General features: G+C 40.2%; 1 protein-coding gene and 1 non-coding gene across 2 annotated transcripts in view; one reads left to right on the forward strand and one right to left on the reverse strand.

Moving 5' to 3' along the window:
• Positions 1-6,940: 6,940 nt before the first annotated feature.
• Positions 6,941-17,387, reverse strand: part of LOC110560032 (A disintegrin and metallopeptidase domain 3-like) — a 42,367-nt gene continuing 31,920 nt past the window's right edge. The window contains exons 17-20 of the mRNA XM_021655714.1: positions 15,790-15,876; positions 14,286-14,400; positions 9,669-9,834; positions 6,941-6,983 (exon numbers count right to left, since the gene is read on the reverse strand). Coding sequence (XP_021511389.1) covers positions 6,941-6,983; positions 9,669-9,834; positions 14,286-14,400; positions 15,790-15,876 — 411 coding nt within the window. The remainder of the gene's footprint in view (positions 6,984-9,668; positions 9,835-14,285; positions 14,401-15,789; positions 15,877-17,387) is intronic.
• LOC132653867 (small nucleolar RNA SNORA17) lies at positions 7,041-7,169 on the forward strand. Its single transcript, XR_009591703.1, has one exon. It is a non-coding gene; the product is annotated as a small nucleolar RNA SNORA17 (small nucleolar RNA).

The raw sequence follows: 17,387 nt of genomic DNA on the forward strand, positions 1-17,387 counted from the left end.
ACCAAACGTTAGGAACAACAATTCAACTCAGACTACAGACATAACTCCGCCACTGAATAGGCTGGCGAACCAGCTGGTTTGTTGGAGTTACTTGCATGACCAAGGAAGATGCGTTGGCCAGAAGGCCCATCTGAGTGATCATGGGCCCATGGCTTATGAGAGCCACATTTCTAAAATTCCTTGCCCGACTTACAGGCAGCTAAAGAGAACCCTCCTCTATCCCACCCATCACGTGCTGCCTAATAAGCCTAGGGAGGGGGCCTCTGGGTCGTACAACTTCCCGAAGTGAGCTTCCTGCATCACATGATTCTCCTGAGTTTTATGACCCCAGCTCCTTCCATCAAAGGGAATGTTTCACTTCAGAAATGGCCCCACAATACCAAATATCATGAAACATCTTAAATTTTTGGTTTCAGGGAACCAAAGGGCGATCATCTACACCTCTGATAAGATTTTTGTGAGAAATGATACTAGTGACTATTTGGAACCTAAAAGAAGTCTTCCCACCCACCAAATCTCCCTCAGGGCATCCTGAAACTTGAAATGCTAGAGCTGGGGAGAGATTGCAGAGAGGTGGGTTGTACTTCTTGCTCTTGGCTTTGGGTGCTTGGGTAGGAATAGCAGTAGATAGTAGAATAGTCTCAGCTTAGAATGCTGGTCTCCCTGTCTCAGATGCAAGAATCAACAAGTACAGGTCTGTACACTTTCAGCCGTAGAATTTATTTGGAGGTGTGATATCACTAAGCCACAGTTAAAGAGATGGGCTGGTTCTTCTTCTAGGATGAGACCATGGAACAGTGAGTTTCTTGCTGGTGTTCTTCCATTGTGGCTTTGATGCTGCATAACTGTTGTTGTTAAAAACAAACAAACAAAAACAAGACACAGGAAGTAGAGAAGCTACATTCTCATCATTATTGTAAAGCTATACGATAGAAAACAAATTAACATGATAAATTAACATAGTAAGTCCATGACTGGGCTCTGGCCTTCTGTACCTATGATCCACGAAATTTCTTAAGCTAAGGGTTGTTTGGTTGGTTGGTTTGGTTTGGTTTTTGGGTTTTGTTGTTGTGTTTAGTTTGTTTGTGACTATTTTGCAGCGCTGCATGGAAAGGGCGTGCAGTCAAATGAGCTTTGTCTGTTTCAGTTGCATTCTATAAACTTTAAATGAGTGAAAACAAATCCAGAAGATAAGTCTCTATTGCTGAAAATGCAATGTTTTTATTTATTTATTTATTTATTTATTTATTTATTTATTTATTTTTGCAATGTTTTTTAGACATAGGACCTATAGGCCCCTGAGCTGGAACTGACTTGAATGTCCCTTTTCTGAGGACTAGCTTTCATAGAATCAAAAGGCACCGTGCAAACTTTCAAAAGAGGGAAGCAGCCAACACTCCTAACCAGCTGTGATGCTCATAAACTATAATGAAATACAATCCTTCTAAGCTACACAAAACTATCAGCATGGCACAGTAACGCCAAGCGTGCAGTAATGGCATACATACCGTGGTGGTGACCAACAGCTCTCTAAGGCTTATTGAGCTTACTGAGCTTACTGAGCTCTCTAAGCTCACTGAAGGCTTATTGAACAAGAAGCCAATCATGACTGATACTAGAAACCTAGCACTACCAGGGGCTGGTGAAGTAATGGATCTTGAAGAAGAACCTAAAACCCAAATATTCTACTGAACCAGCATTATCCCTAACTACATCCTAAATATTTGTCCTTATACCACAGACAATTATAATCCTTACTCTTCGTTAAGGAAACATCCCCTTTTGACAGATGAAGAGCAATTATAAAAAACACAACCAATTAGAAGGCAGAGTTTAGGAGTCCAGTCCTAACAGACACATTTACAAAACAACTCCCTAAGGCTCAGTAAACATTGTGCAAATGTGGGGAGAGAAAGACTGTAAGAGTGTTAGCTGGTTGGCTGTGACAATGAATCTCCAAGTGATGTCAGCACCTCCATCCGTAAATGCTTACTAACATGACTCCCTAAACATGAGCTGAGCAAAGACAATAGACATGATAAACTAGGTACGCTTAGGCATCCCCAGCCCTGCACAACAGCACTCCGACAACAAAGGAATGCTGAGATCAGGAGAAACAATCTTACCCAGGAAAGAAGCACATCATCTGGTTGTCAAAACTGAATGAAAGCACGAATACAAATAACAGGCTGAGCACGTAACAATGGCCAATGAAGAAAGAGGCCATGAGTCTGAAAGAGAGCAAGAAGGTGTATGGGAGGGTTTTGAGGGAGAAAAGGGAAGGGGGAAATGATGTAATTGTATTTTAATTTAAAAAGTGAAAGAAGTAACAAAGAAAAAAAAAACACCAACAGGAAACAGAAGCAATGCAGAAAAATTTTTTTTACTCAATATCAGCCAGAAAAAGTATTCCCCAAACCCCTCTGTCAATCACCAGCAGCTGCATCCCTTACAAAGGATCAAAGGTCAAACTACCAATACCCCACCACCCCACCCACCAACCCCTACCCAGATCAACACTCAAATGTCAAATAGATCTTCCCATATGCAGTTCTTTACCATTGTGAAAGTGCCACTATCCATTCTGCCCCGAATTTTGAGATCTTTGTTCTCTTTCACTCTAATCCCCCAAAGATTCACCCATCTGCACTCTATTCCACCTGTCATCTCCCCCCAAAAAAGGTTTTCTTTTTGTTCCCCTTTTCCTATGACCCAGACTTGCCCTTTCCATGCCTTTGCTGTGTAGTCATCAGGCTTCCCGCTGGTTTACTGTTATCCAGGTAAGATAAATCTCTATTGCTGAAAACACAATGTTTTTCAGATACAGGACTCAGAAGCCCCTGAGGTAAGCTGACTTGAATGCTCCCTGAGGACTAGCTTTCACATAATCAAAAGGCACTATATAAGCTTCTAAAAGATGTAAACAACCAACACCTCTAACCAGCTATGATGCCCATGAACTACAACAACAACCAGCATGGCACAGTAACCCTAAGGGTGTAGTAGTGGCATGCATACCTTGGTGGTAACCAACATCTCCCCTACTTTGCAGCAAGAGATTTATAAAACAAAGGCTGCATAATGACAAATCCTGCTCCTCTCAATTCCGAAATATTTGACTATAACGCCATTTACATCTGAATAAAGGACGTCTCTTATCATGGTATCCTAGACCTTGTTTATGGTTGGCTTATGATTCATGCTATATATTTTCTCTCTCATTTGATTCATAAGCTCAGAAATTAATTTTTAAAAAGTAATAAGAAAACGAACTTTGGATACAGAGGGGTTCTATATATTTCAGTACTTAGAAAATTACATTTATTCTTTCTACTTTTTTTGGTTCTTGTTTGTTGCTTGTCGGTGGTGGTGGTAGTTGTCATATTTTGGTGCTGGGAACCAAACCTAGTACTTCATTTATACTGGGCACACCCAATATTACTAAGCTACAGAAAATTATGTAATAGCCTTGCTGTCTTTCTGCTATATGTCAATAAACATTAGTGTTTCTTTTTTTTTTTTTTGCTTTGTTTCTAATTAATATATTTGTTAATTACAGTTTATTCACTTTATTTACCAGCTGTAGCCTCCTCCCTCATCCCCTGTGAAATCCCACCACTTCTGGTAAGACTGCTCCTCCCTCAGGGGGAGGTGACTAAAGAGCCAGCCACTGAGTTTATGTCAGAGACAGCTCCTGTTCCCCTTACTAGTGAACCCACTTGGAGACTGAGCTACCATGGGCTACATCTGTGCAGGAGTTCTAGGGTATGTCCATGCATGGTCCTTGGTTGGAGAATCAGTCTCAGAAAAGACCTCTGGGCCCAGATTTTTAGTTCTGATGCTCTCCTTGTGGTGCTCCTGTCCCTTCCAAGTCTCTCTATCTCCCCCTTCTTTCCTAAGATTCCCTGCACTCTGCCCAAAGTTGGACATCTGCTTTGATACCCTCCTGGGTAGAGTCTTTCAGGGGCTCTCTGTGGTAGGCACCTGTTCCCTGTTTTCTCCCTCTTCCAATGTCCATGTTGTTTGCCCTTCTGAATGAGGATTGATCATCTTACCTAAGGTCTCCTTCTAGCTCAGCTTCTTTAGGTGTACAGATTTTTGTAGGTTTATCCTATATTATATGTCTAATATCCACTTATAAATGAGTATATACCACGTGTGTCTTTCTTCTTCTGGGATACCTCACTCAGGATGATCTTTTCTAGTTCCCACCATTTGCCTGCAAATTTCATGATTTCCTTGTTTTTAATTGCTGAGTACTATTCCATTGTGTAAAAGTACCACAATTTCTGTATCCATTCCTCCATTGAGGGACATCTGGGTTGTTTCTAGATTCTGGCTATTATGAATAAAGCTGCTATGAATATGGTTGAGCCAATTCCTTATTGTATACTTGACCATATTTTGGGTATATGCCTAGGAGTGGTAGCTGGACCTTGAGGTATCACTATTCCTAATGGTCTGAGAAAGTGTCAGATTGATTTCCAAAGTGGTTGTACAAGTTTATATTCCCACCAGCAATGCAGGAGGGTTCCCCTTTCTCCACATCCTCTCCAGCATGTATTAGCACTTGAGTTTTTGATCTTAGCCTTTCTGATGGGTGTAAGGTGAAATCTCAGGTTCATTTTGATTTGCGTTTCCCTGATGACTAAGGATGTTGAGCATTTCTTTAAGTGTTTCTCTGCCATTTGATATTTCTCTATTGAGAATTCTTTGTTTACCTCTGTCCCATGTTTTTTAATTGGATTATTTGACTTGTTGCTTTTTATCTTCTTGAGTTCTGTATATATTCTGGATATCAGCCCTCTGTCAGATATAGGTTTGGTGAAGATCCTTTCCCAGTCTGTAGGATGTCGTTTTGTCCTGACGACAGTGTCCTTTGCTTTACAGAAGCTTTTCAGTTTCATGAGGTCCCATTTATTGATTTTTTGCTTAGAGCCTGTGCTATTGGTGTTCTGTTCAGGAAGTTGTCTCCTGTGCCAATGAGTTCAAGGCTCTTCCCCACTTTTTCTTTTAGCCGATTTAGTGTATCTGGTTTTATGTTGAGGTCTTTGATCCACTTGGCAATCTACAAATTCAATGCAATTCCAATCAAAATACCAACACAATTCTTTACAGAACTTGAAAGAAAAAACAATTCTCAATTTCATATGGGAAAAAAAACACCCAGAATTTCTAAAAGGATTCTGTACAACAACAGATCATCTAGAGGCAGCTCCATCCCTGATTTCAAGGTGTACTACAGAGTAACAGTAATAAAAACTGCATGGTACTGGCATAAAAACAGAATAGTGGATCAAGGGAATAGAATAGAAGACCCAGAAATAAACCCACACACCTATGGATACTTGATTTTTAACAAAGAAGCCAAAACCATACAATGGAAAAAAGCAGCATCTTCAACAAATAGTGCTGGTCTAACTGGATGTCTACATGTAGAAATATGCAAGTAGATCCATATTCACCACCCTGCACAAAACTAAAGTCCAAGTGGATCAAACCTCAACATAAAACCAGACACACTAAATCCATCATCAGTGTTTCTTATGCAAATACATTCACCTTGAAACTTAATCCATGAGCTATTCTTGCCAGCCCTGTCTGGAACAGTGAGGCAGCATCCTCTACCCTTACTCATAGTATTCTGCTCACAAACTGAAATCAAAGAACACAACCATCTTTGAGCATTTAGAGCACAAGTTTGGACTCTCAGTGGTCCAGTGAGTCTTGACTTTTTTTTTTTCCAGAGTGAGAGAGAAGCATCCTCCAAGAAGCCTGCTGAGTTCCTCTTCTCTGGTTATAGTAATCCTATCAGCAGCATGGTTTCCCAATTCGGTCAGTGAATCTGTCATCCTTGCCAGGAACCAAGCAATCTGGCTTACTCTGTCCCCTGGGGCACGCATGTGTTAGAAAGCTGCCCCTTACGAAGTGCACAGAGATAATTCTGCTAGCTGTGTGCCTGTGGATATAGCTGGGCTCTCTATCACTACCTCTGAAGTAATCTGGGTACCTCATTTGAACGTATTGCCAAGATAAAGGCAATGAGATTGATGCTGAGATATTTACAGTTTTAAATAAGAAACCTTTAGTCCTGATGGACTCCCACCCCAGCGTCAAGTGGCAGATGAGAACACAGCCATCTGCTGACTCAGCTGTCAGAGTGAGATGTAAATGGATGGCAGATATGTAATTGGATGCCTGTTTGAGGTAATGCTTTGTTACACTTGAATTTTTCCACATGTTCAGGTGTAGCATAGAAAATAACTTTAATTTTACACAAATCAGTAAAACTTTTGTATAATATATATGGATACCTCTTTCATCTTGTCTTAAGAGAAAGAATTATCTTTCTGTTTTGTAAGAAATTGTGTCCTTTCCATCTTTCCTGGTCCTCCATTAATGTAAATCCTACCCTTCATTTCCAGGTATATTGTGAGGTATAAGTGTCAAGTTGGTCCTGTCAGTTTGAACTTGAAAGGCACACCTTAACTAAACTGCACAATTTACTGACATTCAGGAAGCATCAGGCATTGTTACAACTTCTTGTATCGACTCCCTCATTTCTAAGACAGGATAACAATTCCCTTGGAGTCTCAGTGAAGAAGAACAGTTAAATGTATAGCAGGAGAACAACCTGTTATACATTTGCAAACTAAGTCCTTAAATGCAGGGGTATGCTCCTCTTGAAAACTCCTTTCGAGGTATTTCTTATAAGGATCTGATTATTGGCAGTTTACGTTAAGATTTCCGAATTAATGTAAAACAAAATCTATTGCAAACGCTTTCTTTTGGCCTTGTTTCAGCATGCAAAACTGGCAATTAGGACTCTGCGTGAGGAAAGGCAAAACCAGCTACGGCCTGATGCTGAGGGGGGAGGGGTGCTCACAGAGATAGTTACAACACTTTGTCGGCAACTCGAGGTCTTCGGTCACCTTTGACTCTATGACGGCTTGCTCTCCATACCACCAACTTCTGCTATTGACCTGTACAAAAGAGAAAGGGTTCTTTTCAGGATCAACTGGTCATTAGTAAGAAATCACCCCGCCCTAGATGCCTTGGAGGTGTGGCTGCATGTCACACGTGTGTCAGTAGGTGACAGAGAGGAGAGAGGCCTTGTTATACTCACTGTTCTGACCTGTGAACATCTGAGTGATCAGTAGCCTGGAATTCCCTGGAAAAAAAAAAAAAGATCCTGAGGCAAGCACCATTCTGGCCGTGCTCTTGGGGTAGGAAGCGAGGCAATGAGCCAAAAGGCCAAGGAGCTGAGGAGCTGAGCCAGGGAGAAGAGCTCCACCTGGCCTGGGATGAGCGTTCGCATGAGAATCTGATTACCAGCAGTTTATATGAGATTTCCACATTAATGTACCAGACCAATGTCACCAATGAACATTTGCAAGCAAAAAAGATGTGGACAAAAGGGTTTGTGTGGGGCACACTGCGACCCAACTATGGCTTCCACAAGGAGATTGTTTTTCTCATTGTGAGGACAGATTTGAAGGGAAGGGAAGATGAATGGAATTGGGGTGCATGATATGTAATTCACAAAGAAACAATAAAAAGTTAAAAAAGAAGGAAAGAAAGAAAGACAGGAAGGAAGAAAAAAGAAAAATAGAAAGAAAGCTTACAATAAATATCAAAAGTCAGATTTATGCTAACTGATCAATTGCTGCTATCAATACCTTCTCTGCAGGTGCCAGCCAGTGATCAAGCATTCCAGCATTTGGTCTTTCCAGATCCTATCTAAATTTCAAAGACATAAAGTACCTTTCTGGGTTGTTATTTGCTTATGTTTTTGGATTTCAAAACAAGTAGTCTAAGCACTGTTGTCTATCTTGTCCGAATGGAAACTAAGATGAGATATTAAAATATCCATCAAAGTTGTTATTATTTATAGACATTTGCACATACAGCTTCAAGTTATTAACCCTCTCTAGTTTTGTTTCGATCAAGTAACTGTAAATAACTATTTAGATGATTTACCTTTATTAATGAGGCTTCTCAGATCCTACAACTACATTTACCAATATTCGTGTTTTCAGAGAGCCTCATAACACACTAGGCTAACACACTAGGTGTGCCATTACAGTGTTCAAGGTCCTCTTGGGCGGCATCAGGTTTGAACACCCAACTAGGAATCATTAATTCAAATCAAGTGCAGGTAACTTAAGGTGACTTTGAATACTTATTTGCTGCTACGTCTGGAGAATATGACATATAAGGTTGTAAGCACTTGGTGATCTGTTTGCCACTGAAACCGGAAGGAAGGGTTGGCAACAATGTGCTGGCCAGGGAGGGCGCAGCAATCGCCATTCATGGGGCGTTGAGGGCCTCACTTCTACCCTTCCTCTTGACTCAGCTCTGTTCCAGTTTGTCCTCTTGCTGGCCCGAAACCACTTGTGTTTGCAACTCCTATGCTGCTTTGACATGGTTTTCTCATTCTTTTAAAACCGTGATTCCTTAGTGTGGCAATTCTTCCAAAAGTCAAAATCCAGATTTTCCCAAAATGTCCCAACAGTGCAGGAATATTTATGCTGGTTGTCATTTAATCTGACGACTCTAAAACAAGTTGATTATTTTATAAATGTCTACATCAATCATCATCGCCCTGAATTTAACTGGTTGCTGACACCTCCTTAGTAAGTGTTGCCTAGTCTGAGAAACAGAGAGAGGATTGTAAATTAGCCATCCTTACATTCTTAGGATGGGACTACAAGGCTCCCTGTTTACCCTTGCTTCAGCATTACCTCACCAAACAAACCATGGCTTGCACTGGTGTTAAGGCTGAAACGAAAGCTTTACCACACCTTAATTACAGTTTAGAAGCACACAAGTGGTATAAATTGCGTGCGCATTGTGGAACGGGGCTTCCAGCCTCGTTTTGCCTCTGACTTTTCTTGCCTTCTACATATTCTATTGACCCACACCCCATGAAATGACCTGCCATGTGAGGAAACTCGGGTTGCTTGAGAAATCAACAAAACCTTCTAAATTAGTTACACATCATGAAGGCTTTCCATTGGAAGGGTCCTGAGGGTTTACTGAGGCTCTCCAATTGTCCTTGGCCCCTCAGGACAAGAAGGATGCTGTAGCTGGTTCTTCTTTCTCCTCACCCTTCCCCCACACCCCATTTCACCCCTTTATCTCTAGATAGGAGGGAAAGAAGGATGTGGGGGAGGGGAGAGAGAGAGATCCCTGAATCTAATTTCTTCTTGTTTCTTCTTTGAACACAGCGAACAAACCACAACCAACCCCCATGAACAACCAACAATGACCCCCTACGCCATAGCCTCTGGAAACGTCCCAGAATTTCTACTGTCACACAATCACAGGAACTCTCTGCACCTGGCAGGACCACGTTTCTGCTAGGGCACGAGGCAAATTATATTCAGCTGCCGTGGATAGCCCAAAGCAGCCCCACATCCCCACACGTGGGATTAAAGCAAAAAACATATTCTTATAATATTTCTGTGTGTTTTTTAAAGAAACAAAAATTCCAGAATTCTCACTACAGGATGCCTGTCAGAAAATTTTTGAAACAAGTTTTGGTTATGTCTTGAAAACTTTATACTCAGTAGCGCTAGCTTCCTTCCAAAAGGTCATATTTGTATTACTTAACCATGTTCAAGCACTTCCTATAGTGTATTTTTACTATTAATGCATGTACTTACCGTCCACTTAACGCTTCCTCTCTGTGCCAGAAACCTTTGGTGATATTCCGCTTAACAACCATGAAGGCAGCCATAATAAGGAAAGGCAGAAACACATAGAAACTGATCAAAAGTCCCTTTTTGAACCGGGCGCCGCGCCGCTTGACAATCAAAGGCATGCTTTTATCTGAAAGTGTGAAAGTACCATTTAACTTTTCCAAAACCAGGCATGACTGGTGCAGACCAATGATTTGAATGACTTTGCTTTGTCTTCTATGCTGTCTCAGTTTTAGCTTTTGTATACTCTTAGTTGATTTTAAATTAACTTTTATGTGCAGTGTATGAATTCAAATGTTCTTTTGTATAGCACTGTTGGTTCTCTTAAGAAAGGCAAACAACACTCCTCTTAGCAACTAAAGAAATGATGCCTAAAGCTATGTATCTTTTCAACCTTACTTTTATTTCATTTTGTTGTTTTAAAAATCTTCACCCTTGCATTGAAATGTTTTTAGTTTTAAAATTATTGTTATTTTACAGCTGCTTTGTTTCTGAGCCTATTCAACTCCACTCAACTTATACTCTGAACACCTTCTCTCTTATTCATAATCCACAGGCCTCTTTCTCCACCTGCTCTTTCATTTACTTTTAATTATACTTTTCTGTAGTTGTAATGAGTCTAAAACGCCGTTTACTTTAACAATAACTTGCTCCCTCTTGGTCACTTTTCCTTCCTCTCTCTTTTTTTCTTTGCTTAAATAATGACCCATATTCTTTACTCTTCCAAATCTGACCCATAGTGAGTCAGATCTTAGGATGGACTATACTATCTTTGTACCTTTATCCACCCCCAAAGTTAGTGGAGATGAACAGAAGATTGTTTATGATTAACTGCCTTTTCCTGTATCTTTATTAGTGGCCTAGTACACTGAAGGCTTAGTTATGGAGTTCAAGTACAGGGAAAGGAACAATTTTTCGCCCTTACTAAAACCTAGCTACACATGAACATTGCAAAATTGTCCATTGAAATAATATGTGTGATTTCAAAAAAAATTGTAATCAATGGCCAAAAGACAGATACCTAAGTCTCAACACAGAATCAGAAGGATAAAAAGTCCAGGTGTAAAAATTATATTACTAATTTCATAGTGATGAATTCTGTTGAGAGTGCATTAGATAAACTCCCAAGGAAACAATTCAACAGGATAAGAGGAGTAACACTGCAGATGTTCAGTGAAATAAAAGTTCTGGAAATAAGTAATTTTGAATTCCCAGCCTTAAAGGGGAAATTTATATCACGCCTCTGCCCCCAAACCTCAGAGAAAATGGTTCAGAAAGGAAAGCATGCTGTGAAGTGCTGTCTTCTGGGTATGAAATGAGTGCCACAGTCACAAACTCACAGTAATATGGTTCCCTGCACAAAACCCGTAGGAGATCAGCCAATATGCTAGCAGTCAGCACTTGCTGGGTACAGATGGTTATAATAAAAAGAAAGTGAAAAAAGGGGAGGAGAATGTGCTGGGTGGGCTGTGTCCAGAAAGAGAAGGGAGAAGCTGTGGGTGAATGTGAGCAAAAACCATTGTATACATGTATGAAACTACCAAAGAATAAACAAGACACACCTGAAAAGAAAAGACAATCTCATTTAGTGGAAGCCCGAGCAAGCACTGGTAGGTAGAGACAGTCCTTCTCAGGAGCTCCTAGCCAGCCAGCCAGCCAAGCCAAAATGGAGCGTTCCAGTTCAGTGACAGTCCCCACCTCAAAAACTAAGGCAGAGGACCGTGTCCAACGTCCTGCTCTAGTCTCTGAATACATGTTCAAAGACATGTGAAAGTGTGCGGACACATACACACATTACATACAACTTTTAAAAAATAAGATACATCAAAAATCATATGCACTTTGGCATTTAAAGTCTTGCTTATCTAAGAAATCTTTATCTGAGGCTGGAAAGATGGCTCAGAGGTTAGGAGCACTGGCTGCTCTTCCAAAGGTCCTGAGTTTAATTCCCAGCAACCACATGGTGGCTCACAACCATCTATAGCGAGATCTGGTGCCCTCTTCTGGCATGCAGGCGTACATGCAGGCAAAACACTGCATAATAAATTAATTAATTAATTAATTAATCTTCAAAAGAAAAGAAATCTTTATCTGGATAGCTATAGACTTAAATAATTAAGAATTGAATTAAAAAAATCAGTGAGAATGATTAGATCTGCTAAGTCTAGAAATGAATCTGATAAATTTTAAATGAAGATCATACAGTTAAATATTAAAAGCTCAGAATACTAAAACTATAATATAGGACATTAACAGCATAAAAATTCATTAATATAATTATTCAATAAAATATTACCTTAAGAAAACAAATTCCTCTCTAGTATTATCTACTAAGAAAATATCCAAAATTTCATTTAGTAGGATTGAGCGGATACATTTTTTAAAATTTATTTATTCACTTTACATCCTGATCACAGTCAGTCCCCTCCTCCTCCCAGTCCCCCCCACAAGCAAAACCTAAAAAAGAGAATCTCTCTCTTTCCCACTCTCTCTCTCTCACTCTCCCTCCCTCTCTCTCTCCCTCCACCAACATGAAAAATAGCAGGAAGTAACAAGCATTGGTCATTAATATCTCTCAATATCAATGGACTCGATTCCCCAATAAAAAGACACAGACTAACAGAATGGATGTGGGAAAAGAATCCATCATTCTGCTGCATACAAGAAACACACCTCAGCAACAAAGATATTACCTCACAGTAAAGGGCTGGAAAACAGTTTTTCAAGCAAACAGACTCAAGAAGCGAGCTGAATAGCCATTCTAATATCTAATAAAATAGAATTTCAACCAAAATTATATCAAAAGAAATGAGGAAAGACACTTCATGCTAATCAAAAGAAAATAAAATCCACAGATAACATCTTAACTCTGAGCATCTCTGATCCCAAGACAAGGGCACCCACATTTGTAAGGCAAAAGACACTGCCAATGGTACAAAATGGCAGCCTACAGAACGAGAAAAGATGTTCTCCAACTCTACATCTGACAGAGAGCTAATATTCAAAATATATAAAGAACTCAAAACATTAAATACCAAATAACCCAATTTTAAAATGGGGTGCAGAGCTAAACAGAGAATTCTCAACAGAGGAATCTCTAATGGCTGAGCTCTTAAAGAAATGTTCAACGTCCTTAGTCATCAGAGAAATGCAAATCAAAACGATTCTGAGATTCCATCTTATACCCCTCAGAATGACTAAGATCAAAAGCTGAAGGGACAGCACACGCTGGTGAGGATGTAGAGCAACAGGAACCCTCCTCCATTGCGGGCGGGAGTATGAGTACAATCACTTTGGAAATCAAGCTGTGCTTTCTCAGAAAACTCTGACTAGTTCTACCTCAAGACCCAGCTATACCATTCCTGGTCATATAACCAAAACATGCTCCACCATACAGCAAGGACACTTTTCAGCTATGTTCATAGCAGCTCCATTTGGAATAGCCAGATACTAGAGACAAGCTAAATGTTCCTCAATCAAAGAATGGATAAAGAAACTGTGGTACACTTACACAATGGAATACTGCTCAGCTATTAAAAACAAAGGCATCATGCAAATTGTAGGCAAATGGATAGAACTAGAAAAGAGGGAACACATCTGCAACACTTTTCTTACTTTAACCTTACAGTCTGTACTTCCTTTTGCACCTGTCCCCAAGATTGTTACTTATACATATAATTAACTATTAATAAAACTGACACATTGGCACACTGACTAGATGTAGCAACTGGATATGATGGCACAGAATTGTAACTGTATAAAACAGATCTGATAGAATCAAATAGGCAGTGGTTGTTCATGACCTTCCACAAAAATGTATTCAAAAGTGTATTTAGATACTAGTAACATAATATTTATGAGCTGAGGGTATAGAAGATTCCACATTCAAGAGAACAATTAATTTTAAACATGCTAGAGCTGAAGAGATGTCTCAGTGGTTAAGCATTTACCTGTCATCCAGGACCTGAATTTGCTTCTTTGCACCAACATTGAGCCATTCGTCTTAGGCCTGTAACTCCAGCTCCAGGGAATCCAATTTCTTCCTCTGGCTATCTCAGGCACCCCCAACCTATCTGTCCCCTCTGCCACACACACCTTTCTCTCTACACTGCATTTTCCATGGAAGCTGAAGGCTTCTCTCTCTCCCTCTCTCTCTCTACACACACACACATACAGACACACAACTGGCACATTTTTGTATATACCTAACTCCCTTGGGAAATACAGGCTATAGTAGGTTATCTCTTTTGAAACTCATGTCTATGCAGAAAACTGTGCTGTGGACACAGAAATGTTCTGCAGGCAATGATCAAATTACATGAGGGTGGGATTGGGAGGAAATGAGGGAGGGGGCAACAGCCAGGATACAAACTGAATAAATTGTAATAAATGATAATAATAATAGGAAAATTTCTCTTACAAAAAAAAAATAGAGTAGGGAGGTTTGTTAAGTCCTCACTTCTAGATTAGATTTCAAGTAGCTACAGATGGCTCTGAAAATTTAAATAAAGTCAAGCAAAATAGAAACATCAACCCCTCAGTTGTACTTCTTACACATGCAATCCAGCTGTGGAGACTAACCATAGGGCAGCCAGAATCCGTCATCAAAGCTTCCTCCTGGAGATGAAGGAGTCATGTCACACTCCGGAGGCGCAAAGCCAGGTTCACACTGACAGTTGTCTAGCATGTTGCAAATCTAAAACCAAATCCAAATGAAAACTGAGCATCCAAAGTGTTCGTGTCTGTGTAAATGTAAGATTTATTCATTCTTCATAATTAGGGTGTGTGAATCATAAAAATATTTCCTTTAAGCAGTTTTAATATGAAAGTAAAAATAATTGTCCAATTAATGTGCTTGCTTATCTATTGGCCAGTGAAAGTGCTAAGTTATAATTTCTTGAGATAATAGAAATGACTTGTTAGAAAGACATAGCAACTATGAAGTTAGAAAATACAAAGTAGTAATCACAATTTTTTATTAACTTCTACTAAAAAAAATTTAAAAGTTGTGATTTGAGAAAATTTAGGAGCTGGTGGGCCAGAAGCAAATAATAACACTCATACAGAAAGCTAGAACATGTTTGCAAAAATGAAAAATAAAAAGGAAGATCAGGAGCACAGGAAGGACTTCAGAGTCAGCCCCTCAGGAAAAAAAAAAAAAATGAGTTCAACCAGCTGAATTCCAACTCGGTTGCTATGCCAAGCATGGGCTGTGAAGAAGATGCTGATGATTTATTTTAAGCAAATACCTGCAGAGAAAGTTTCCAAACTTCCAAAACTCAGCACGTAATTTCACAAAAGCTGGGCAGGTTGCAATGCCAGGGGCAGGGATGACGGGCAGCATTAAGAACGGAAACAATACTCACTAAGTATGTGCCATTAACAATGCATCCTGCGTGCTGGAAGAGATTAAACAGTCTCACCAGAATATGAGGAAATGCAAGTTTTTAGGCATTCCGTGTGGGTACAAAACGCCTCAGAAATGTCTATATTCGGCATGTTAGATTTCATTGCTTAAAATTTGGGAAAAATAGAGTAATTTGAATGTACAATGAAGCCTGTTTTTATTCTTTTCACAATTCCTAATAATTCAACGCTACTTGAAAGGCCATCGGTGTGTAAATTCCTGAGCGCAGCAGAGAAGACACACAAGAGGAAATGAACTGAGGGTGTCAAAGGACAAACGTAATCTGAGGAGATGGAACACTTGGATTTCTTAAACGTCAGATGAGAAGTAACGTATATTTTCCATCTGTGCTCCCAGAAAGCGCACACGTGCATCGGTGCAGCACGTGGGTCCGGTGCTTGACAATCACCGCTATAGACACCCTCATAGTCAAACACTGCAATACGATTTCACACTATAGTTTGGTGTAGCATTCAAATCTCATTTGCCCAGCTGGCCTCTACCAATCTGATAGTGCATACAAATTCTGAACATCTGTGTAAATAGTATAGTCTACATGCCTGGGTTAACTGAAATTTTCTAAAGGGAATTTCCACATCAGAAGATTCTGAACCTGATTATCCTGGTAAAGATTTATGTAAAGGAGTTTATTAAATGAAAAATAAAGTGGCTGCATACCCCGTGTCCTTGGCATTTATTGTCGTAATGACAAGTCCTTCTTCCTCTAACGGTATGAACATGTACGCATTTCCCGTTGATACAGGCCTAAAAAACATATTAAAGATAAGAATGCTAAAGTAAGCAACAGCAGGAACTTTAAATACACGGTCTGTTCTGTGGGCATCCCCAGCAAAGGGCCCTCAGGGCTCCCGCCCTGGCATGGCTTCTGCTGCTGTGAGGGGGAGGGTGCGTGGCCTGGCGTTGAGGAGCCTGCCCAGAGACCAACAACCAATGGTAGGCTCAGAGATGGTGTGGGGAGCCGGGTTGGCTGCCCAAAGCTATAGGACGTGCTCTCTCTTCCTGGAATAAATGAGTCTGCATCCGCTGGCCCTCCAATTGCATTCACCCTCCTGCTGGTGTCTGTGTGGTCATTCCGAGCCTCTCACGCCCTCGGCCTGGACCTACTGTCCTCCCTTACGGGCTGGACCCTTGGGAGGAGGATCAACACTAGCTGAAGAATTATATTTGCTATAAAGACCTCCCCTATCAGTGGACTGGGGGAGGGGCATGGGAGCAGAAGAGGAAGGGAGGGAGGGGTTGGGAGGGGACACGGAAGGGAACTACAACTGGGATACAAAGTGAATAAATTGTAATAAATAAAAAAAAAGTGGCAAAGCAATTTAAAAAGTATGTAAGTGGCCAGTATGTGTTTAATAGGCATAATGTCTAGTCATTCTAATGAAAGAAGGGCATGTCCGCATTCTTCCTACAGTTTGCATTTTGAAAATAAGATGCAGTTGTTTGTTTGTTTGTTTTTCTTAAAGCAATGGAGCTGTCTATACAATGCTGAATCGGCACGAGAACAAAGACAGCTGGCCTGTGCCAACAGCAGAGCTCACTGCTTGCATCTTCCCCACCAATAAAAGATACTATCTCACTTCAGCAATGTGTCCTGGAGGGAGCTGGAATCCCTCCATGGGTCAGTTCACATCATCTCTGAATTCAGGACTGTATAAGCTTACCTAACATATCAGGAGGCTGCAATAGCTTCTTGTAACACAGATGAACAACATTAGCATTTTCTGTGTGGCAAATAGCTGATATTAATGTGAACTCAGCACGCATGTCAGCTTCCCTCTACCCAAAGTCAAATTATTTGAATGTCTTTTGATGCATTTTCTAAGACAAGCTGCTAACTTTTGTCAAATGATCTGAAGGAATATTTTATGTGGGGATGAACGGTCTTTGTTAGTGAGATAAACTGAGGCACAATTAAATGAAAAGTTTAACATAAGTAACGGGTGAAATTTGTGAGCCATGAAACTCTACACCAGAAGAGATTCAGAAAGCATATCGAAGAAAAACAGAGGGAAGCTTTTATAAGTGGACACAGAAGGAAGGGAAAAGAAACACTGGCTTTGACAGGCTGAAGGTCTCTAGTTCCATTATTTGTTTTATGCTTTAGGATGTCCTTATTCAGTTACGCAAGTTAGCTCACTGCTTCTGCTTGCTTCAGTTTAAATTTCCATCGTAGGCACTTATTTTAAAAAAATTATATTATATTATATTATTATATTATATTATATTATAAAATTATGTTTTGCTTATCTTTGCAA

Source organism: Meriones unguiculatus, chromosome 4, assembly GCF_030254825.1.
Source record: "Meriones unguiculatus strain TT.TT164.6M chromosome 4, Bangor_MerUng_6.1, whole genome shotgun sequence".
Lineage (NCBI taxonomy): Eukaryota > Metazoa > Chordata > Mammalia > Rodentia > Muridae > Meriones > Meriones unguiculatus.